The sequence below is a fragment of the Lissotriton helveticus genome, chromosome 9 (genome assembly GCF_964261635.1).
Source record: "Lissotriton helveticus chromosome 9, aLisHel1.1, whole genome shotgun sequence".
In the NCBI taxonomy this organism is placed as follows: domain Eukaryota; kingdom Metazoa; phylum Chordata; class Amphibia; order Caudata; family Salamandridae; genus Lissotriton; species Lissotriton helveticus.
In genome coordinates this window covers 145,953,550-145,976,777 of record NC_136070.1, presented here as the reverse complement: position 1 = coordinate 145,976,777, position 23,228 = coordinate 145,953,550, and the positions used below count along the sequence as shown (strand labels likewise).

The 23,228-nt window shown below is 45.9% G+C and overlaps 1 protein-coding gene across 1 annotated transcript in view; it reads right to left on the bottom strand.

Annotated features, from left to right (window-relative positions):
• The window catches only part of LTK (leukocyte receptor tyrosine kinase), a 678,246-nt gene that overhangs the window by 129,072 nt on the left and 525,946 nt on the right, over window positions 1–23,228 (bottom strand). Inside the window, exons 8-10 of the mRNA XM_078662014.1 lie at window positions 14,156–14,256; window positions 13,047–13,216; window positions 40–134 (exon numbers count right to left, since the gene is read on the bottom strand). Coding sequence (XP_078518140.1) covers window positions 40–134; window positions 13,047–13,216; window positions 14,156–14,256 — 366 coding nt within the window. The remainder of the gene's footprint in view (window positions 1–39; window positions 135–13,046; window positions 13,217–14,155; window positions 14,257–23,228) is intronic.

Sequence of the window (23,228 nt, the reverse complement as noted above, 5' to 3'; positions counted from 1 at the left end):
AGTTGTCAATATCACTGGACATGCTCTTCTCTTCCTTACCTTCACTGAAGCAATCTGGGGCAAGGGTGATATTGTCCACCGCAATGTCTGCTAGCGAGCCCCATCCCCAGGAGGCCTGGAGTATCAGCTGAAACCTAAGGATAAAGCAAAGGAGCACACGGGTAAGTCTACACATACTTCAGCCTTTATAGGGACACCAGCTCTAACTCAACACAAAAGTTCACCCAAAAGCTCTCACAGAAGGAAAGAGTCATTAATCCTTTGTTGATCCGCTATCAGGATTTAAGTGCTGTAAATGCCCTCAAAGGTACAAACCTAGTGCAGTGATGTAACATAAAATGATGTCCCTCCTGCAATATTTCATGCGGGTGCTTACATTTTTGGAGAGTGACTACCTGGCCTGCCTCTCATTTAAACAAAGGCCTTGAGCTGATGAAAAAGGGTCTGATGGCAGGCCCAGGCTGAAGACAGTGGACATGCTAAGGCTGTTCATCTGAACTCCACATTATGCCCTAGGCCTGGTATTGATGCAGAGGGTCTGGAAGCTTTACAAGATAAAGGGCTTACTTTATTGGCCGATGAAAAATAAGGGAGGACATGGAATGTAAATGGATCATGTAAGGTTGAGAGAGTGGAACTCAGGCTATGGCTTGGGTACTGCAAAACAGAAAAGCGACAGAAGCGCATTGACCCTGGTTAAAGCATTGGCACTGTGAATAGTTAAAGTGGCTCCATGGATCATGTTGTGACTGATGCTATTAATATATGAGGACAAAATGCAGTGGGGGCACGCTCGCTTGTCAAGCGAGGGCTGCGGGGACTAATGTTACGCCACTGGTGGCAGAGGCACATGGAATGGGACTAGGTGGTTGTGCTGAAGGGAAGAGTAGCGCATGAAGACTCCCATGCCTTTGGGTAGTGTGATTAATAAGCTGATTGGCAGTAGATGGCATCAGTATGATTTCTTTTTCTCCCCCTTATAACCCAATCTCTCGCTGTTGGACTGAATGATTACGGGCCTGATGCATAGGCTTTGCGACTGCAAAAGCCCTAATGTACGAAGGCTGTATTGCAAATCAGAAATACCTTTCCGACTCTCAAAATGTAAAGTAAAACAGGCATCCCCTTCCTCCTACCAAAGCGTAACAGAATCTATCCGTGGTTTACAACTGCTATTGCTCTGATTGATACTGAGTACCCGAAGGAAATGGTTTCCTATTTGCAACACGGAAGCTACCCCTGTGGGAGAGTGTCCTCCTTGGGAATATGTGTGCGTGAATCAGAAGAGCAGAGAGTGGCCCAGGAGACCACTGCATGCTCTTCCCAATGTCTTTAAATGAATGACTACTGTTATTTGAAGCAGTTCTTGTCCATTCCGTGCGGAGCCCCCCCCATCCCGAGGCTCTAAAGAGCCCCAGGGACCACCACCTCCCTTGGGCTTTAATAGTTATTTGGAGGTGGTGGGGTCACACAGACCCCCCTCCTTGGCCCTCTAGGCCCCCCGCGACCACCACCTCCCCGTGGCCAGAATTACAAAATAAAGGGAGGGGGGCTGTGCTGCCCCCTCCCAGCTGTGTTTGGCCCCGGGGACCCCCACCTTTCTGGGGCAGGCCCTGCAAATAGATGAAAACATTGCTCCCACTCACATGGAGCAGCATTTTTGGCTGCTCCCTGCCTGCGGGAGCGATGCCGGCTCTTGCGGGGGTGGGGAGCCAGCAGGGACTGTGGGGGCATTGAGGCTCCCTCCGTGGTCCACAACGCTGCACAGGGCACCAAGCATCATGAGGCCGTACCCTGGGAGATGTAGCCCCGGGGGCCAAAATCAGCCTTGAAATCTTTAATGGAGGTGAATGCAACCGTAGTGACTGTAACTAGTGGTTTCTTTCTTGATGTCTCCTGGTGAGGGCAGAGTCCATGGTTCTCCCTTTTTATTACCTTGAGTATGCAAATGCCCAAAATCATCTGCAAACTCTGCACGCTTGGCTAGCCCTGTTTTCCTTAGCAGTATGCAAAGGTCGTCCCTCCTTTTCCCATGCTGATGGACAGCTTACCAAAAGGCTCCTGAGAGCATTTTCCCGACGATTTTGGTGACTCATTCTTGATGAAGAGGAATATAAGGACAGCTCAACCAAACAAATAAACACATATTTAACAAAGTTAACAGGAGGTACCCTTGTTTGGTGGAGATTTCCCTCTTTGCAGTCTCATTCTCTTCTCTAGCAAGGATTCATTGATGTTATCACAGATTTGTGGATCAAGACCTCGAGGAACAATCACATTTCTGAAATAACATTCAATCATGGTCCATGCAGCATCTAAGGGAAACATCCTTTACAACGCAACTTTTACCACGCAGTGCTTTTACATCGCAACTTTTACAACGCAAACCATTACAACGCATTGCGCTGGGGGGCGCTCTAGGATAGGGAATAGATTTAATTTACTATCCAACACCTTCCCTACTATCCACGGGGACTGGAGTTGGAATAGTAAATTAAACTATTCACTATCCAGCACGCCAAAGCGCTATGCGTTGTAATGGTATGCGTTGTAAAAACTGCGATGTAAAAGCATGCGTGGTAAAAGCATGCGTTGTAATGTCATACATCCAGCATCTAAGGACCTCCCAAAAGCAATTACATAAAACCGCACACAAATTTCACATCATTATAAAAAAGTAACCAAGCACTTTTTACATCTCAAAATGTTTGGCTGTATTGCCCTAGCACGAGTTGTTGTTTGCAGCATCTTGAAATGACCCATTACCTGATGGGGTGTGCCGGACGAGAGAATACTAGAGAAGATTGGCGAAGGTTACTGTTCCCATTGGCAGGAAAACAGAAAGGGACAGGAAAATAGGAAATAAGAGAAGCTTACTCAGGAATTATAGGAACTTTTGTGAGAATGTAGAGAGAGAGGGAAGGAATTGGAACGATGAACAAGCATTGTCATGGCCAGTATATATGGGTTGAATGTGCTGATGCATGAATCATATGCAAAAAGAAATAACTGCAAAAAAACAACAACAAAAAAACACCAAAAAAATGCACAAAAAAAACAATTGATGGACAGAATGCAGAACAGTGTCATACATTCACTCCAGTACAGAGATCTGGGCCTAAATCCATTGTTTTTCTGCTCACCATGCCATTCCAGTTTGAACCTAGCCATATGCACATCAGTCTTAACCCTGTGCCTCATGCGAATAGTCCAGCCGAACTGCCAGGCCAGGTCCTCCCTGGACTTAAAACAAGCATCATGGGACCGGTTTCGGGGTTTCACCCCTCATCAGCCAGGATAGCTTGACCCCAGTGGCATGGATTGCTGTGTTCACCCTAAGTTGGCTGGGTATGCCCAGGCGTGACTCCCTTGCTCACTTTGCCACTGGATTCAAGCTAGCCTGGCTGAAGAGGGGTGTTACCCCGAAACCGGTCCCAGGACAATTGTTTCCGGTTCAAGGAAGACATGGCATGGCAGTTCAGGCTGGACTGTTCCCATGAGGCACAGGGTCAAGGCTGATTTCCATATAGATGGGTCTGAACTGAGGTGGCGAAGTGAGCTAAAGAACGATGATGGATTCAACCCAGATCTGTGACTGGGGTTGAGTGTTTGAAAAGGTTCAGCACTCCGTCCATCATCTCTTTGTGTTTGCTCTAAGTTGGCAGGGTATGCCCAGACGTGGGTCCCTTGCTCACTTTGCCACTGGATTCAAGCTAGCCTGACTGAAGAGGGTGGTTACCCCGAAACCGGTCCCGGGATGCTTGTTTCCAGTTCAGGGAAGACCTGGCATGGCAGTTCAGGCTGGGCTGTTCCCATGAGGCACAGGGTCAAGACTGATTTGCATATAGCTGGGTCTGAACTGAGGTGGCAAAGTGAGCTAAAGAACGATGATGGATTCAACCCAGAACTGTGACTGGAGGTGAGTGTTTGAAAAGTTTCAGCACTCGGTCCGTCATCTCTTTGTGTTTGCTGTATGCATGTGTCATTAGCAGATTGAAACCAAATTTACGCAACTTCGGACTGTATTGAAAGCACCTATGACGGGTGGCTGGTGGGGGGGGGGATAAGTACAATTCTGTGGAAACGCCATTCGGGGAAGACAGCATACGTGAGAACCTGAAATTATTCATGAATCGAGCAGATTTCTGCTCAAAGAGTTCTAGGAAATTGCAAATAACAAGCAGATGAACCTGGAAACCATTGTTGTCTTCAGTATAAGGAAGAAAAAAAATATGATTGTTTTCAGATGACAGGCATGGAAAATTCGTGGGAGCTGGGGGTGTAGCCAGGAATTCTAAAATGAATGGGCTGCTAAGGAAGGTAGGTGGGCTGACTAGCAACTTTACAAGGGGACTTGGATTTTTTTGCAAGATTTTTGTTCTCACGTTGGTCAGTAACATTGGTTAAAACTGGGTATGATATAAAGAGAACTGTACAGGGCATGTTGGGAATTCTCAAAGTATCTTGTAGTGATATTCAGGCAAGGGATACCTTGAAATGCACATTGGACTTGCAACATGGTTTTCCTCATAAAAATATTAAGAAACATTAAGATAAAGTGTGCATTTTCAGACACATTAAGCTGACAACATGGGTCAAGTGTAACACATTTTACGGAGAGATTTGGAGATTCTTCCCCAGAGAAATCTTAAGGAATATGGACGCAGGTATTGCTTTTTAAAGCACACTTGCCTGAAGAACAGGGGTGTGGCCATAAATGGTGCAGCAGGTGCAGTAACACCAGAGCTGTGAAGGGCATGCAATTATGGATGGTTATAACTACGCATGACAGGAAGTAACTGGAAGGCGTTTTCCAATATTGCATTAGTGCCCTTGCTATGCCATTCATGATGCTTTATCTACAATAACAATACTGGGCCCTTATAAAGTGCACAAGACAAACTTAATTACCTCTTGGGTCTCTTAGCCTTAAGAAGCCATAGCATGGTTGGTTGGCAGGGATTCTTAAATCTAAGGTCGCGTTTAGATACTATGCATTTTAATGGCCAATACTTTGATGCCTTGGCTCCTGCTTTGACACTTGGGGACAAGTCACACCTCTGGCTCGGCTCTCCTAGCTATGAATTTACTAAACTTGTTCATCGAATGTGGCGGGCTAAAAAACTAAGATCTCGGTTCCTCAATGGGGCAAGTTCGTTGATGATTTTGACATTTGTATGTCCAAAGAGACATGATATACTAATGCCTTCTATAGGTGTTGCTTTGTAACATATGTTATCAATGCAGTTAAGCATTCCCGGGAAGACCTGCAGGAGACTTGGCCATATGGGTAAAAATATTCCTTCGCCTAAGAATTATGGTAATGCATATAGCTTTTACAGATATTCTAGGTTTAGAAATCCACACCTAATTATAAACCTACATAATAGGAACAGTGGCAGCAACATCGAGTCTGCAACCATTAGCCAGTTAGAAGCAGCAATAGAAGGGAACTCAGGTAGTAGACCTGTTATAGTTGCAGGTGATTTTAATATCGCATATGAACCCCTTGACAGGACTGCTCATGCCTCTCGCTAATGAAGAGGACAACAAATGGAGAGTTCCTAGGTTAGACCTTCCACCAGTTACAAAATCGAGCAAATTGGCAATCCAAGTCATGGGTGTGACCATTACCAGGGTCTTAGAGCATACAATGGGCAAACTAAATTGGATGCAAAAGATCAAGTCGTATTGATTATATAATTCTAGGTCTGCGATCAGGGGCTTTTAAGGAAGACATGGTGGTTCTCCAGAGGACGGATAGTGACCATAATGCACTTTACTTATCAATGAAGGGTCTTTTAACTGGGCATTATGGGACCCTGAGCTCCATCACTTGCAAGGGTCTATCCCCGTCGAAAAATAGGCGGACATTGAAGTGAACTCATGTTGCTAACAGTCCGCAGATATTGTCTCAAATTTATTGTAGAATATCCGCAGCATTAGAACACGTAGGGTGTGTTACGAATTCTTGTTCAAGCCTCAATGATTTGCTGTCTATCCACGAAAAACACTTTGAGGATATAAGAATGTTAAATACAAAAGCAGAAAGGATGCACTTACTCAGGAAATCAAAAGCAAGGATCAGAGCACCATAGCACTGGTAAGACAACACAATGAAGAGATACAAAAGTCCTGAAGGGCACAATGGGACAGAGGAATGTGGAACGATTTGCTAGCTGCTGGTGACTTCAGAAGCCTTTGAAATTTATTGTTGCAAATAGGGGCTGCCAGGCTACTACCAAGGTCTCTCTTCATATACAGCCCCAAGTTTGAGTAGGTCACTTCCGGGGGCTTTATGATGAGCCGATAAGCCAGACCCATGAACCCCAACCAAAGCAAGACACAATAAGACGTGTTTATAAGGAAATAGTAAAGCCATTAGTGATTTCACTAGAAGAAACTAATGGAGTGATACGTAATACTGCTAGAGGTATAGCGCCTTGACCAGCTAAGATCCCAGGAGATTTGTTTGTTTCAAAACCATTTTTCTGGACCACTTATATGAATGAATTAACTAATTGCATTTTAGAAAATAATTACATTTCTCAATTCTGGCACCAAGCTAAAACTGCGACAATTTATTTTAAAAAAGGGGCTCGAGATCTTACAAGCAATTACACACCAATTAGATTACATTCATCGATAATCTCCCCCAAAAATTCTACCACCAAAGTCTAGGGAAGTTGTTGACATGGATAGAAGACAATTAAATACTTTTGGATTTTTAAACTGGTTTTAGAAAAAAGACAAGCACATGAGACTGGGTTTTTTGATTATTTACTATATATTAGAAGACTGTACAATTCGACAAGGGTCATTTATGTACTGCCTTTGTTGAGCTTAGGTTTGCTTTTGACCTCATCCCTAGAGCCAAGCTGTGGGAAATGCTTTTAAGTATGGTGTCCTTGAGGATTTTTTTTCTATTCTGAGGAGTTTACTCAGGTGAGGTAGGGCAGTGTGGGCAAATTGACAGATCCCATATTGGTGGTTAAGGGAGTGAGGCAGGGTTGCACTCTTACCCCTGTCATTTTCTCCTTCTATATTAATGGTGCGGTCTTCTACCTAGATATTCCAGGTAGACAAAAATTGGAACTTCAAAAGTCCCTGCCCTGTTATTTGTCTAAAACTCCAGAAGGATTATAGGCTTTACGAAATGCCTTTATATCATTTTGTAAGCAACACAGGTTGGAGTTGAATGCTTCTAAAGCTAAATACATGTCACTCAAGCCATATAACTCTTGTAAGATTCATCTACAGGCCGAGGGTGAAAGATTAGAACAGGTCACCAATTTTGAGTATCTGAGTTTCAGAATGATCTGTAAACTGAGGTTCAGGATAGGGATGATCACCATTTATTATTATCCTTGGACGTGAAAAAAGCATTAAATGTGATTCATTGGCCTTTCTTTCATCAAACGCTTGCTGTGTCAATTTGGCTTTGGACCCAAATATAGGAAATGGATTGTGCTGCTCTACCAAGCCCCAACATTGGTGGTCAAGGTTAACAGTATTGTCTCCCCAGCATTTCCGAATGAGAGAGGGACTCGACAAGGATGTAACCTATCCCCTCGCCTTTTTGCCCTCACTATTGAATCACTGCCGTGTATGGTACGGAGACTTCCAGCAATATGAGGATTTAAGACAGAATCCTAAGACACCGAGGACGAAATAATTGCCTTATAAGCAGAGGTTGTACTTCTTTACAACACTGATCCTTCTACGTCTCTCCCAACCATCTTTCAGACTTTTGAGACATATGATGCTTCCTCAGGTTATTCCATCTACTGGGGGAAAACGGTGTTGTGCCAGCCGTTTGATGACTTAGATACGCCCACCATTCCTCACAGGTTGGCGATAGATAGACTTTACAACAAAAACCTTATAATGGCGGGCAAACTATTGGACCTCACACGTAATAGTTATAAATGACTGAATCTAGGCACCCCATATCTACCCGACATACTGGTTGGAGATGGTGCAGCTGAAGACACGATCACGCACCTACTTCGTGTATGGAGGGAGAGGAGTCCGGCAGCTGCTACCAGTAACGCGGGTGGTGTTGGAAAAATAGCAGAAGGTTACCAGACGTACTACGTGGGCTAGGAGGATGACAAGAGGAACCCCCCCCCCAGACCCCCCCCCCGGGGACGATGCAGTGGGATCAGGGGAAGTTTAAGGGTTACGAGGAAAGGGGCTTAATAGGAATTTTTAATGTTGAGGACCTCCTAGGAGTTGGGGTCTTTTCCATCGCTGCAGCTACACCAAAACCGATACAAGTGAAGCCTGCATGGGGGGTGGAGAAACTGGTTGAGATTGAGATACCAGACTATACGCCTCTAGAAGGTAGGCTGCTCATGGAGGAGCTTGGAGAGGGAGCCATTTCCCACACTTACAAGACATTGAACAACAATATGTGAGACACCCTGCTCAACCTCGGTCGGGGCTGGGTGCGGGATACCGATGAGATTGATGATACTGACTGGGAAGCAGCCCTAATGCATCCGAGGAGGTGGCCATTAAATCCAGGCTGAGACTCATCCAGCTCAAAATATTATACAGGGTCTACTACGACAGAGCACAATTACATGCTATGGGAAGAGTGAGGACTCCGGGATGTTATGAGGTGTAAAGATGAGAGGAGGACATTCTTCCACAAACTGTGGGCATTCCCAGCGAATCTGTGAAGCAATAGTGCGTTAACTGTGCAACATCCGTGGGTTTGAAGTCGAAACTTGAGCTAAAGTAGGTCCTCCTGTGTATCCCGACGGATGTGGATGTCCCCCGGACTAAGCTTCTGTTTAGAGTCTTGGGTTTGGTGGTGCCAAGGACGGATGTGGCAAGATACTGAGGTGTACCAGAGGACTCCACAATAGGAGAATGGAGGAAAAGGATTGATATGTACATGGCCGCTGAGTGGTTTACATACATGAGGCGAGGGTGTCCCCAAAAATCCATAAAGTATGTGGACCTTGAGTGCGTACTCTGGGCTGGGCCTTGTTAAGGATGAGACTGGGCCTTGACTTTTTAATTGCCAAATGCTCTTATAGGGATGTTTCCACTGTAACTAATGTATTGCCTAAATATTTAATTGTGTACATTTATACTGGGCTGCTGCACTATTCGCCCCTCTCTATTACGGTTTATTATAATTCGGGTATCCTGTTATGCTGTACATGAAAAATAAACCAGCACCAGTGCTTCGCAATTCTGGGCTTGTTTGAAAGGACCCACACCCGTTCTATCTCCCCAGCTATGGAAATCTATAGGGTCAAAGCTATAGGCTCAGCTCTCTATGGTGCTGAGATGTGGGGCAAGTGAAAACTAGTTCACTTGCTAGGGTAGAAAAGAAATTCCTCAGGTCTCTTGCAAGTCTGGCGCAGGGTGCACCTCTTTTATCAATGTACATTGATTTTGGCCACATCCGGATTGAAAATATAGCTAAATTGCGACCCCTTTATATTGGCGGAGAATGCACTATGCAGAGGAACTTGCGGGCATATTATCAAGACAGGAGATAAAATTATCGCCACTTTATCAGCAGAAAACTGCCAATAAAGCGGCGATAATTGGCTTGATAATATGCTCTATGGAATTCCAATCGAAGCCCATGTTAGATGTGAAGACTAACATATTATATATGGCTTGATAATATGCTCTATGGAATTCCAATCAAAGCCCATGTTAGATGTGAAGACATCTAACATGGGCTTCGATTGGAATTCCATAGAGCATATTATAAAGCCCATTATCGCCGCTTTATCGGCAGATTTCTGCCGATAAAGCTGCGATAAGTTTATCTTTTGTCTTGATAATATGCCCCTTGGTCAGCACAGGACCGCGCTGGAAACAGTTTTGCAGCACAAAAAACCCCCAATCCATCCCATGGATGGGGTATGTGAAAATATCTTATATAGTCTGGGGTAACCCTTTGGGACAAACAAGCAGGTGCACAATGTATCACAAAAGACATATCAAAGGAGAGATTTTATCAATTTAATGGAAATAATGAATTGCGGGAATGCAAGGAAGCAACATTCACGGATATGTTTTTAAACTAAAAGTGCATACAAAGTTTTTGTCTTTTTCAGATTACATGACTGATCAGAGAGTAAAGCAGCTGTATATTTCATATAGATTTGACATCTGGCCAATTAGAAACTTCTGTCAGAAGTGGGCCAAAGATCATCTCGGCAATGACCTTTGTCCAGTATGAAAACATGAATCAGAAACAGAGGCCCATGTTTTGTGCTTCTGTCTTGAATATAGTGGCCCACTAAGAACATGGGGGCAGATTTACAAGCCCCTTGCGCCACTGTTGCATCACTTTTCCCATGTTAAAAGTGACGCAAAAATGGCGTAGGGGGCTTGTAAATCTGCCCCATGGATTGTACCAGTATGCCGTTTTTTGGGGAGCTAAGCAGTATCTAGAAGCATTATAGGGTCAACTACAGAAGAGTTTATAGAACCAAATGTGGCCAGACATCTAAGTACTGTATGGAATATAAGAGCAACATTTTGTAGTAGTGATATTTACAAATCATGTATTGATTACCTCAGAGTTACTTCTGTTGCACAAAGCACATTTCTGAGTTCATTTTAGCATAGGTTTATTGTATAAAGGAGGCAGTCGTAACTTATGTTTAATTCGGTTACTCTTGACAATGTTTTTACTCTATTGTTTTTGGTATGATTATTTAATGTAACAGTATTTGTATTGTGGTTTCAAGGATTTTTGTTCCGAAATAAATTAATAAATGATTAAAAAAGTCTGTTGGTGAGATATTTTCTATGTGAACTAGCCTTTTGCATGCAAAACTTATACATAAACATGAATTGCAGAATGCCCAATTTCAATTAATTTAGCTTAACATGAAATTCAGGAGTTATGCGAATTTTGGCAGCTTAATTACAATGTCTCCAAAGCCTATTACCTAGCTTGCATGTCTCACATGGAACTGAGGCAGGGAGAAACCTCACAAGAAGCTGTATGTTATGCTGTAACAGTCACCTTAGGCAATGACTTCAAATTATCAAAACAACATAACAAGCAGAGGGGAGCAGGATGTTTTGAACATGTCTGCAGGGCAGGCACGTCTGTGCAGTCAGATTTCATTTCGTTGATAAACTCTTTTGGACACTGATTTTCTGCTGCACTGCAATCCCGTCAGTGGAAGTGGCTTCAAAGTGCAGTGAGGTTGTTCGTATTTTTTCAAGTTATGCTCGTGGAGGAGGTCACAACTGAATTTCTCTGGTCCAGAGTTTAAAACTCAGTGAGACACTTTTTCGGCTTCCGCCAACGTATACAGAGGTATTTGTCGCAAGGCAGCTTACGACACATCTAAGCTCTTCATCTACCTCCTGGCACTCACGACAGTTCATAGCGCTTTGATGAAGCATGCAAGCTACATCTAAGCACTGCAAAGAGTTCAAAAGACTACAAGCCTCCCCAGGTCAGATCTGAGCTGGGCCGGCTTTAGGATAGTGCGACTGGTGCGGCTGCACTGGGTGCTGACCTGTGGCGGGTGGTGCTGAGACCATAGGGGGCGCTGTGTTTAGCAATATCTTACGATATGAAAGATGAGGGGCACTTTTGAAGGTGGTAGTGAGCGAATCAGAGGAAGTGGTCAAGGGATGTGGGGGCATCAAAAGTGTTTGTCGCACTGTGCGCCACCATCGCTAAAGCTGGCCTAGGATCTGGGGACCGTATCCAGCCTATTGGCCACGTTTGGAGGCCTGTATCCAATTTTGCAGGCAATCCCAAGTATACGTTCCATAATTGGAGCATTTTTGCCAGGCTTAAGTCCACAGAGACAATCCTCAGTCAGTGCAGGTGGAAGGAGGAATTAGGCTGAGCTGTGACAGCGAAGGAATGAGAAGACATACTCTAAGGAACCACCTCAATGCTGAGAGACACCACAGTGAGAGAAACCTTAGTGAAACTCGCATTGTACGGGTACCAGACCCAGTACAATTACACTAGCGGGATAGCCATAGACCTGCGAGTGCCAGAGGGGATGTGCTAGTGATGGTACCCTAACACACCCCATTGGATTGCTCAAGGCCTCAAATGGTATGGGATGAGGTTCTCAATAGAGTTGACAGCATTTTCGAATGGAAGTGGTCCTCAGGTATGGATGCTGAGTCATCAAAATTCCAGAAGTAGCAAAAGTGACATCACAGTCCTGCCCTTACCCCCTCATCAACATCCTATTAGCTTCAGAGGAACAGGATAAAATCCATGGAGCAGAGCTTACAAAAGGAGGAATCCTACCCCTGCATCCAGGGACAACAAGCACAGTCCATCTTTACAAAAGGAAAGCTTGTGGTAACAACTGTGATGCGGGGCCTTCTCTTAGATAATGTGACTACCTTCAGCTTATTAGAGGTTAACCTATCCTTATCGCAGACCAACGGAGTGATAACAGCATATAACCACATCGATGCAGGGCTTTGACACTCCTCAGTCTCCAGCGTGCTCTTTGCTTTTGCGCTGTTTGTGAACTGTTTCTCCTTTTCTGCTGTGCCCCCTGAATAGCTGTGTCCAAAAAAATGCTCAATACCATTGAGATACTGCATGCTCCCATTCCATCCACTGAGTGAACCGCCACATGTATCGGCCACCGCGGCCTACGATGGAGGAGCTTGCCTACTGTCTACTTTGAAAGACTACCTGCTTTTTCACTCCATTTCATAACACCATCAGCAAGAAGATGATGCCTCCATTGAAACACATGCACCAAAACTTCTTGAGCTTTTCCCCAAACACCAAAAGCACAGTGTGGTTCTTGGGTCATCTATATGTATGAAGGTTCCCCCTTATATCTCAGTTAAGAATGGCTTATTATCACAATCTCTAGGCATTATATGTAACAATCCCATGGCCTCCTCCTCATCCTATGCTGCAGCTCCTCATCCCAATGTGCATTATGCAGATTTAGTAAACACATCGGCTGACAGCCTCCTGCACCCGCTCACAGCCACCTACATACCTCAAGGCAGGTCCAACAATCTTAGTGCTGGGCTCATTCGGCATCAGATTTTACCTGTGCTGGGTCATCGGGAGCTGCAGAGTTACTGGAAACCAGTGATCACTCCAGTTGCCAATTCTTTCCCACAGAAGCGTGGCAATGCCCGTGGTGTCTGCCACCTTCTCCAGTACAGAGAGGGAGACTGTTCCATTGAAGTCACCAAAAATGTGGACCGATAACTTGACCTAAACACAGAATACGATAACATATGTCAAACGCAACATCATAAAAAAACCTCATAGGTAAAATATTTGCCATGAGGTGCCCTTCACTTGATTGCCGCGTTCTAAGTTGTACAGCAATTTCTGAGGTATTGCACAGACACAAAATTCCCCCATTGAGGTCAATTAAACTCGGTAATAAACAGGGCTTGAACTGTCTGGACATCGCTGCTTGGATGTATGACGTTACAACGCATACTTTTACAACGCCTACCTTTACAACGCATTTTTTACAACGCAACATCCATTACAACGCATTCCATTACAACGCGTGCATTTACAACGATTTTTTAAAAACTACCTTTACAACGCATTCCATTACATCGCATACTACCTTTACAACGCATACCATTACAACGCATAACATTACTTTGCATGTAAGGTAAGTGTTGGATAGTGTAGGGGTAATAATTACTATTCTAACTCCAGGGGGTGCAACAGTAGGGTAAGTGTTGGATAGTGTAGGGGTAAAAATTACTATTCTAACTCCAGGGGGTGCAACAGTAGGGTAAGTGTTGGATAGTGTAGGGGTAAAAATTACTATTCTAACTCCAGGGGGTGCAACAGTAGGGTAAGTGTTGGATAGTGTAGGGGTACTATGTGTTGTAATGCTATGCGTTGTAATGGTATGCGTTGTAATGACTGCGTTGTAATGACATGCGTTGTAGTGGTGTGCGTTGTAGTGTCATGCGTTGTAATGGTTGCGTTGTAAATACATGCGTTGTAATGGATGTTGCATTGTAAAAGTTTTGTTGTAATGGTAGTGTGTTGTAAAAGTTGCATTGTAAAGGTTGTTTCCCTCGCTGCTTGAGACCCAACGGCATTGGAAGTAAGTCACATTAGAGACAACAACTGTTTTCTAGTTGAACCAGGAAAGAAGGTAGGAAAGGAACAGGGAGGTACCTGGCAAAAATGATTGGAGAAGACAGCTGGCAGGCTTGCGCTGTGAGCTGTCGAAACACCATCAGTCTGACCACTGTGTACTCGCAGGTAGAGGAACCGACCTTGAATGAGTGAAGGAAAAAAGAAATATCAAAACTCTCCTGATGTTTACCTCCTCAACAAACAGTCTGGAGTATACTTGTCTTCTGCTGTTTACTTTAGGACCTGTCCAGGTCTGTTGACTTTGATGGTCAATTTAGAACACGACTGAAAACATATGTTACTGATGTGCCAACAAATCTTTGATCCTGTATCTCCAAGTGCTCCCCTTTGGTCTGGCGATCCATGGTTTTCCTTAGTACCTGACCCCTACAGGAAAACCACCAAGCTCCCTTCATTGCGTTTTTTCTTTATCTGGTCCCCACAACTTGTATTGAAGCAGGCGTCCTGATTCAAATCAAATGACAACACACTCTACTGCACTTGGAACAGCACGTGTGCTCTATATATTGAAGAACAACAACACAATGCAGCAAAATAACTCAACAACACATTAGACCCCATCCAAACACTCTGTTCACCAAAATGCACAAATCTTAAGTATGCGCTCCAAACCATACAGACCAATACCTCACTTGGGTGCAGCTCCCCTCATCATGCCATACAACTCAATACCAACTCAAACACTCCAACACACAAATCAGCAACATACTACTTCATGCCATCTAACGATGGCATCAGAATATGTCTCATCATACATTGCACTGCAGATCCCTTCACACAGTCAACAATCCACGCCTCATATACCATAACATGCCATGCCATGACACTATGCAGCACCGTACTTCGGTATATTGTACCACACCCAAGCAGTACAACAGCAAACCACAACACAGTACCAATGACAGAACGTAGTCACTCCTGAGGCACAGCCGGGAGCTTTAGTTGTTTGCCACTTTTTAAAAATCTGTAATATTGTGTTTTTAAACTTGTTCCTACCTTGAGCACTGCACGCCAGGGCACTCACTTCCTCTCTGCCCCCCCGCGCAGCCGAGGTCAGCGCTGCCGCGGGAGAGGGAAATCTTGTGCAGGCGCCATTCTGAGCCTGATTGTTAACCACGCCCCCTCTGCCAAGGCCACGCCCCCGCCTTCTTAAGCGAGCTGAATACGAGCCGCTAACAGAACTTAGTCACTCCTGAGGCACAGCCGGGAGCTTTAGTTGTTTGCCGCTTTTTAAAAATCTGTAATATTGTGTTTTTAAACTTGTTCCTACCTTGAGCACTGCACACCAGGGCACTCACTTCCTCTCTGCCCCCCCGCGCAGCCGAGGTCAGCGCTGCCGCGGGAGAGGGAAATCTTGTGCAGGCGCCATTCTGAGCCTGATTGTTAACCACGCCCCCTCTGCCAAGGCCACGCCCCCCACCTTCTTAAGCGAGCTGAATAGGAGCCGCTAACAGAACTTAGTCACTCCTGAGGCACAGCCGGGAGCTTTAGTTGTTTGCCGCTTTTTAAAAATCTGTAATATTGTGTTTTTAAACTTGTTCCTACCTTGAGCACTGCAAGCCAGGGCACTCACTTCCTCTCTGCCCCCCCGCGCAGCCGAGGTCAGCGCTGCCGCGGGAGAGGGAAATCTTGTGCAGGCGCCATTCTGAGCCTGATTGTTAACCACGCCCCCTCTGTCAAGGCCCCCCCCCCCCCCGCCTTCTTAAGCGAGCTGAATACGAGCCGCTAACAGAACTTAGTCACTCCTGAGGCACAGCCGGGAGCTTTAGTTGTTTGCCGCTTTGTAAAAATCTGTTATATTGTGTTTTTAAACTTGTTCCTACCTTGAGCACTGCACGCCAGGGCACTCACTTCCTCTCTGCCCCCCCGCGCAGCCGAGGTCAGCGCTGCCGCGGGAGAGGGAAATCTTGTGCAGGCGCCATTCTGAGCCTGATTGTTAACCACGCCCCCTCTGCCAAGGCCACGACCCCCCACCTTCTTAAGCGAGCTGAATACGAGCCGCTAACAGAACTTAGTCACTCCTGAGGGACAGCCGGAAGCTTTAGTTGTTTGCCGCTTTTTAAAAATCTGTAATATTGTGTTTTTAAACTTGTTTCTACCTTGAGCACTGCACGCCAGGGCACTCACTTCCTCTCTGCCCCCCGCGCAGCCGAGGTCAGCGCTGCCGCGGGAGAGGGAAATATTGTGCAGGCGCCATTCTGAGCCTGATTGTTAACCACGCCCCCTCTGCCAAGGCCACGCCCCCCGCCTTCTTAAGCGAGCTGAATACGAGCCGCTAACAGAACTTAGTCACTCCTGAGGCACAGCCGGGAGCTTTAGTTGTTTGCCGTTTTTTTAAAATCTGTACTATTGTGTTTTTTAACTTGTTCCTACCTTGAGCACTGCACGCCAGGGCACTCACTTCCTCTCTGCCCCCCCGCGCAGCCGAGGTCAGCGCTGCCGCGGGAGAGTGAAATCTTGTGCAGGCGCCATTCTGAGCCTGATTGTTAACAACGCCCCCTCTGCCAAGGCCACGCCCCCTGCCTTCTTAAGCGAGCTGAATACGAGCCGCTAACAGAACTTAGTCACTCCTGAGGCACAGCCGGGAGCTTTAGTTGTTTGCCGCTTTTTAAAAATCTGAAATATTGTTTTTTTAAACTTGTTCCTACCTTGAGCACTGCACGCCAGGGCACTCACTTCCTCTCTGCCCCCCCGCGCAGCTGAGGTCAGCGCTGCCGCGGGAGAGGGAAATCTTGTCCCGGCCTCGCCTTCGTACTGGAGGCCACACCCCGACCTCTCCCTATAAAATAATGTGTTTTCACCGGACGCGCAGCGCGCCGTTTGCGCCCTGAAGGCGCTCTAAGGCAAGCCCGTCTGGGCCCGTCCGGGCCCGGACGGCCCTAGGCCCTGTCACTATGCCCAAGTCTCCGCAGAGCCGACTGACTTACACCCAAGGCAGGCTACTCGGACTAAACCCTTTAAAACACACTAATTGTAAATACATCTATACAGGAGAAAATCCCTTTATTAACTGCGACCTCTGCAACCCAGCCCGCTCTGAGGCAGAATGCCACGGCCTTCAACTCGGCCTTCTTAACTGTAGGTCCCTCGTCAAACACTCCCACGAGATAAACCTTCTTATCCGAGATCTTGCCATCGACATTCTGTTTCTCACGGAAACGTGGCTCACGCCTAACACCGACGCCGATATCATTAATGCCTTACCACCTGGCTACCAAATCCGCTCTCTGAACAGACCCCTCGGCAGAGGAGGTGGCCTGGCCATAATATACAGAGAGCACATCGCCTGCAGAATTGACAATGGCAATATCGAGGACTGCGAAAGCTGCCATTTCGCTTTACAGATCTCACCTGTAACTTCTCTTTCCGGTTTTCTGTTATACCGCCCTCCAGGAGCCCCAGCCAAGTTCCCTAGCGCTCTCATTGACTCTGTTACCCTTATGGCAACGACATCCCCTAACTTTTTACTCCTAGGAGACCTCAATCTCCACTTTTCAGATCCCAAGGACATAACGGCAGCCGAACTGCTCCTTGATCTCACCTCCGTTGGCCTACGATTAATGAATTCAGAGGCCACCCACGACAAAGGCCACCTTCTGGACCCCATCTTCACCAACATCTATGACTTCAAAACCCGCACTCCCCTCCCTCTCCCTTGGACAGACCACTTCCTGATCCCTATCGATTGGCATCTCGAGGTCCCGCCACCCCAACTGCCCAAAACCCGGGTCATCAACAGACGCTGGCACAAACTTTTGCCTGAAGAATTGGCCTCTAAGCTCAGGGAATCTCCCCCACCCCCTGCCCTAGATCCCGTAACCGCTGATATTGAGTTTAATTCCTGGCTCACCCAATCATTGGACAGCCTCCTCCGCACAACTAGTACCCTTAAACGAGCCAAGAGAGTAAACCCGGCCCCCTGGTACACCCCTGAACTTAACGCCCTACGGAAGGAATGTAAAAGGACTGAGCGCGCATGGAGGAAGGACAAACTCACAGGCAAGAAAGCCGCCTTCCGGGCATCCATAAGAACTTACAAACTCGCGCTACGTAACACCAAAAGCCTATTCTATGAGGAAAGAATAAAAAACTCATCCTGTTTCGCAGGGAAACCTTCATTATCTTAAAAGAACTTCTCAAAGTCCCGGATCCCCCGGAGAAATCCCTTGATTCTAACACCGCGGGGACAAATGCAACAAACTGGCAAAGTTTTTCGATGAGAAAATTCAGAAAATTCTCGCCTCCCTACCCCCAATCGACACCAGCGTAATCGGTGGGGACCGTTTTAAACCCCCCCCTACCACTAGCCCCTACCCGGATACCCCCGTTCCCCATCTTGACACCTTCGGCCCGGTAACCATTGAAGAGGTCTCAGCAATGCTCGCCACAATCAAAAGTGGCTCTCCTAGCGACCCGGTGCCCATACGCTTTCTGAAAAAAGTGGCTCCCATCATTGTCCCGCCGTTAACTGACCTCATCAATTCCTCATTACTTCAGGGAAAGGTCCCTCCCAGCTGGAAAGCGGCTGTCGTTAAAGCTCTTCTAAAAAAAACAGTATTAGACCCGCAGGACCTAGCCAATTACAGGCCAATCTCCCTCCTCCCTGGGATTAGTAAAATCACTGAAAAAATAGTGAATAAAAAGCGCTCCCTATTTTCAGAGTCCAACAACTTACTCAGGAGCTCACAGACTGGATTTCGCCCAGGTCAGGGCACGGACACCGCCCTCCTGGCGGCAGTGGAGGAGACCAGATGCATTCTGGATACAGGAGGATCAGTGGCAGTGATCCTCCTGGACCTCAGTGCGGCCTTCGACACTGTCAACCACCGGGTCTTAATCCAGCGTCTGAGAGACATCGGAGTGGAGGGCACCGCCCTGGCTTGGCTCGCGTCATTCCTTAACCACCGCTCCTTCCAGGTCTGGGAGAACGACATCCACTCCCCAGCAGTTCCCCTCCAGTGCGGAGTGCCGCAGGGCTCGTCGTTAAGCCCGACGCTATTCAATGTCTACATCGCCCCACTGGAGGAGGTGGTCACCCCGTTTGGAGTGAAAATCATCAATTACGCTGATGACACCCAGCTGGTGGTGACCCTTACCCATCCCAACCAAGAACCATCCAACCTCCACAGCTGCCTCTCTGAAATCCAGGGGTGGATGAATAACTCAGCGTTGAAACTCAACGGGTCCAAGACCGGAATTCTGCTTCTTGGACAAAAAGGGCTCTCCCTTCCCCCTAACATCTGGCCCTCCTGTCTAGGTGAACCCCCGGTCCCCAAAACCGAGATCAAGAGCCTGGGAATCTGGCTAGAGAAAGACCTGTCCTTCAAAACCCAGGCAAAAAAAACGGCGGGGATTTGCTTTGGGCTTCTTAGGTCAGTCAGGAAAATCCTCCCCCTGCTCCCCCCCATCTCCCGGAAATTGCTTATCCAAGGCCTTATTCTATCTAGGCTGGATTACAGCAATGCCATCTATCTGGGAGCCCCCGAAGCCACCTTCAATAAATTACAAAGAATTCAGAATGCCGCGGCCCGGCTTCTCACCAACACCCCGGCCAGATCATCGGCAAAGCCAGCCTTAAAGCACCTTCACTGGCTGCCAGTTAGAGAAAGAGTTATGTTCAAGGCTCTCTGCCTGGCCCATAAACTCTTACATAACAAAGGCCCCCCATCCTCAAAAACCTTATCACCCCTTACAAAGCCACTAGATCACTCCGCTCGGACCACGAACACCTCATCATAGTTCACAGAGTAAAAAAGGCCCGCACTGGTGGTCGGCGATTTTCTGTGAACACGGCGAACCTATGGAATACCCTCCCCCGTAAATTGAGGATGGAATCAAATCACCTCCTATTCAGAAAATTACTGAAAACGCACCTCTTCCCCTGATCTTCATGACCTCCTCTGCAACCCTCCCTCTCGACTGTCTAGGTTCCAGCGCTGGGATGCTTACGGGTTACTACGCGCTCTACAAAACCCTAATAATTTTTTTTTTTTTTAAATGAAAAGATGGCCACCACAAAAGGGAACTCTATAGCCACTACGTCTCTATCAGTACTCTGTTCCTTCCCTTAAGCGCATGCCATCCCCAGGCAGACATTAAGATTTAAGAATTGTAAAATATTCTATCCGCCTTGTTGGTATCCACTTAAGCTATTGCATTTTCTGCTTCCCGGTTTGGAACTCCGAAGCCTACAACATGGCTACACCACCATGTGATTCTGTGAAAACCGCCAGCTTATTTGCCAGTCACACTGGCAATGGGTTAAAGCATAACACATGTCAGGCATAGAGATATACAGAAGAGTAATTCATTTTTATTACACCCATGCAGCTCCTGAAAAGCAGAAAGCTTCTTTTACAGCAGAAATCTGTATATTTTTCACCATCCATGTCCCCAACAAAAGGGCTTCCCAGCTAAACAATACACAAGAGGGCTGCCAGTCCCTGTATCAGACAGACCAAATATTGTTTGGGGGGAAAATAGGCTGGTTACGTTACATCAAGAGTATGTTGTCAGCAATAGGGCTTCGTGGTTGTTGGGACAGTCAGGAACCCCAAGGAGAGAGGAACTCAAACGCCTATACTGGGAATGGGTGGACCAACGAGAGATCAGCAGATCCAATGTGGGCAAACTGACAACAGAATTCTACTCCCACAAACAAATCAGATATTATGAGCACAACCTAGACTTAATTAAAGTGCCGAGAGATAGAATACTGTACATGCACTTTAGGTACGGTTCCCTTCCTGTGGGTGAAGCGACAGCAAAATGGTCCGTAAATAATGGAAGAAATTGCCCAAGCTGCAAAGCCCCGATAGAAAGCATTGCCCACTTATTGTTTGCTAGCCCGGTGTACAAAACACCTTGGGGAAAATGGCTGAGACTGCTTTGCCGGCAGCTTGGCACACGGGACCACCATGTCGCGCTTCGCATTCTCAAGTCAGACTCTAGACCTTTTTTTATCCTGCTGTGTAGCAAAGTACTTGGGTCAAGCTTGGCTGCTACGTTGGAAAGCACTCTTGACTCAGACATAGCATTTATTGCACATATGCTAGTCTGCACTGCTAAGTCATAAAAGTATTGCTGTTAGAATTATTATGCACAAGCACTTTATTTTTTAAACTACTTTAGCCAGCCAAAGCAAACTGAAAGTTTCTCCATGCACTGTACTGCGCTCACACAAAATGATGAAATACTGTCTGTTTTTAATTGGATTTTAGGATGATTATGTGTACATCCATCATTGTACTTGCTTTTGTCAACATGTATTTCTCTTTCTTTTTTTAACGGTAATGTAGCTATTGTTTTATAGCTTTTATGACTCTTTTGTCGAAATAAAGCTTTTATGATGATGATATATTTTTTTAAGCATATATTATTTCTCCCTGGGCAGGGAAGTTCGCTTTATGAATTTGAGAAAGTGATTTATTTGGTGAGACATTGTTCCTACATCTTTATTTTCTGATAGGTAATAAAATACAGGCAAAATTCCAGCCAGCTCCTTAGTTAATATGTAGCAGCTGCCTGGGAATAAACTAACTGAAGAGAAGTAACCATATGTCAGAAGACCTCCCCCAAAGAGATCTTACTGAAACTTCTCACTTTTAACTTTCCCAAGAAAAGTACTTTAGCCTTAATAAACTGCTGGAGATCTATTATGCTCTGTAGGTCGGAGGTAGTCTTATTGATAATAAGGTGGGTATACATGACCCGCTGCCTGCTCCCACTGATGTGCAAGGGGTGTAAGTGGAGGTCAGTGGAACCCTTTACAGCAGTGGAGCCCTCGGTCATTCGGAGATCAGAAGAAATCACATGCAATACTGTAGTGTCTTAGACATAATGATCACAGACTCTTGCTTAGATCACTGTGCTGTAAGAGCAGATGCTGGTTAGTTAGGAATGGGGAAACTGAAGCTACAGGAAATGGTCCTTTTTGGACACAGCTTTATACTTCATAACCTCTAGAAGACTTTGCAATTGTTCAGGACCCTCAAGAGTTATCCGATTACTAAAGTAAGGCCATCTACCTTCTGCCAGTGTCCCCCCTTCCCAAAAACAATGGCCACCTTCAGAAGACTTATAGAAACAAAGCCGTTCAAAACATTGCACATTAGCTTCATGAAAACATACGCAAGCTTCCAAAAAACGTATTGAAACAAAGCTGTACAGAAAATCGTGCACAAGGGTCATGAAATGAAACAAAAGTAACTTTCTAAACAAAGCCGTACAAAACATCGCACAGACGCTTTATTAAAACAGCGGCATTCAGAAAAAAATAGGTAGGCTGAAACCAAAACAAGCTTCACAAAAACAGTGGAAACCTTCCAGAAACATATTATATATAGTATGTATGCGGCGTAAGGAACTGAAACATTTAGGGGAAAAAAAGCCCTGGCTGCAAATAAAAAAAGAGTGCGCAAACAATAAGTGAAAAAGCCTTCAGAGAAAGGACACCATAATAGGCCAATACTCCAGGTGAGCAGCAAGACACAAGAAGGTGGCACAGATAAGGACAATAAACCATAGAAAAGCAAGCTTACTGAACAAATCGGCAGCAATGAGAATGAAAGGCCACATACTGAACACAGCATGTCTCAACGAAACAGCGCATGCGCTGCCTAGGCTTGACCTAAACAGAGTTTCTGTGCCATCAGGGCACTTAGAGGGTCCAGGGATTAGAGGCCACTTCCAGGAAGGATGGAACTTTTGTGAGGAAGCAGTCATCGATCTACCAAGTGCACCAGGCCTGGTTCAATCTCATATCTACTGATCCCACGTATAAAGGGCAAAAAGGGATGATATCCAGGCTTAGGTGGGAGAACTTAATGGTGTAAAAGAACAGAGGACACATGTAGTTCAAAAGCAGTAGGAGCCAGTTTAGAGGCTTGGACAGCAGCTTTAGAAGCTAAAGTAGACTTAAGAGGTGGGCAGAATGCTAGCAAGAGACAGAAGTTGGAGTGGGTTCTAAACTTACTGAAGGCAGAAGATGAGGTTGAAAATGGACAAGAACAAGGAGATACATACTTGAGGTGGGGGGCATGGCAATAATATTTTTAGGGAAATAATGCATGAAGCATTACTCCATATATCC